The 419-nt window shown below is 43.4% G+C and overlaps 1 protein-coding gene across 1 annotated transcript in view; it reads right to left on the reverse strand.

The window, feature by feature from the left end:
• Nucleotides 1-419, reverse strand: part of EMH_0078650 (uncharacterized protein) — a gene marked incomplete at both ends in the record, with an annotated part of 4,157 nt that overhangs the window by 698 nt on the left and 3,040 nt on the right. The window contains 2 exons of the mRNA XM_013500030.1: nucleotides 1-25; nucleotides 235-309. Coding sequence (XP_013355484.1) covers nucleotides 1-25; nucleotides 235-309 — 100 coding nt within the window. The remainder of the gene's footprint in view (nucleotides 26-234; nucleotides 310-419) is intronic.

Below are 419 nucleotides of genomic sequence, written 5' to 3' on the forward strand. Positions count from 1 at the left end.
CAGAGGAGGCTGCAAACCCCAAACCCTAAACCCTAAACCCTAAACCCTAAACCCTAAACCCTAGGAGCTGAGAGCTGAGCTGAAAGGGTTGCTGTAGTGTCAATGTATATATATAAAAAAAAAAAAATAAATAAATACAAAAAATTTTTTTTTCTACTGCTTATACACCACTTTCAAGGGTTTAGGGTTTAGGGTTTAGGGTTTAGGGTTTAGGGTTTAGGGTTTAGGGTTTACCTGGGCAGCCCACTCAAGCATCTGATCGACAGCAACGATGGCTGAGGTGGGAGGAGGATCCCGTGACTCCAAACCCTAAACCACAAACCCTAAACCCTAAACCCTAAACCCTAATCCCCAAACCCTAAACCCCAAACCCTAAACCCTAAACCCTAGACCCTAAACCCTCAAAAAAACGGGATTCT

Source organism: Eimeria mitis, genomic scaffold (genome assembly GCF_000499745.2).
Source record: "Eimeria mitis Houghton genomic scaffold, Emh_scaff4934, whole genome shotgun sequence".
Classification (NCBI taxonomy): domain Eukaryota; phylum Apicomplexa; class Conoidasida; order Eucoccidiorida; family Eimeriidae; genus Eimeria; species Eimeria mitis.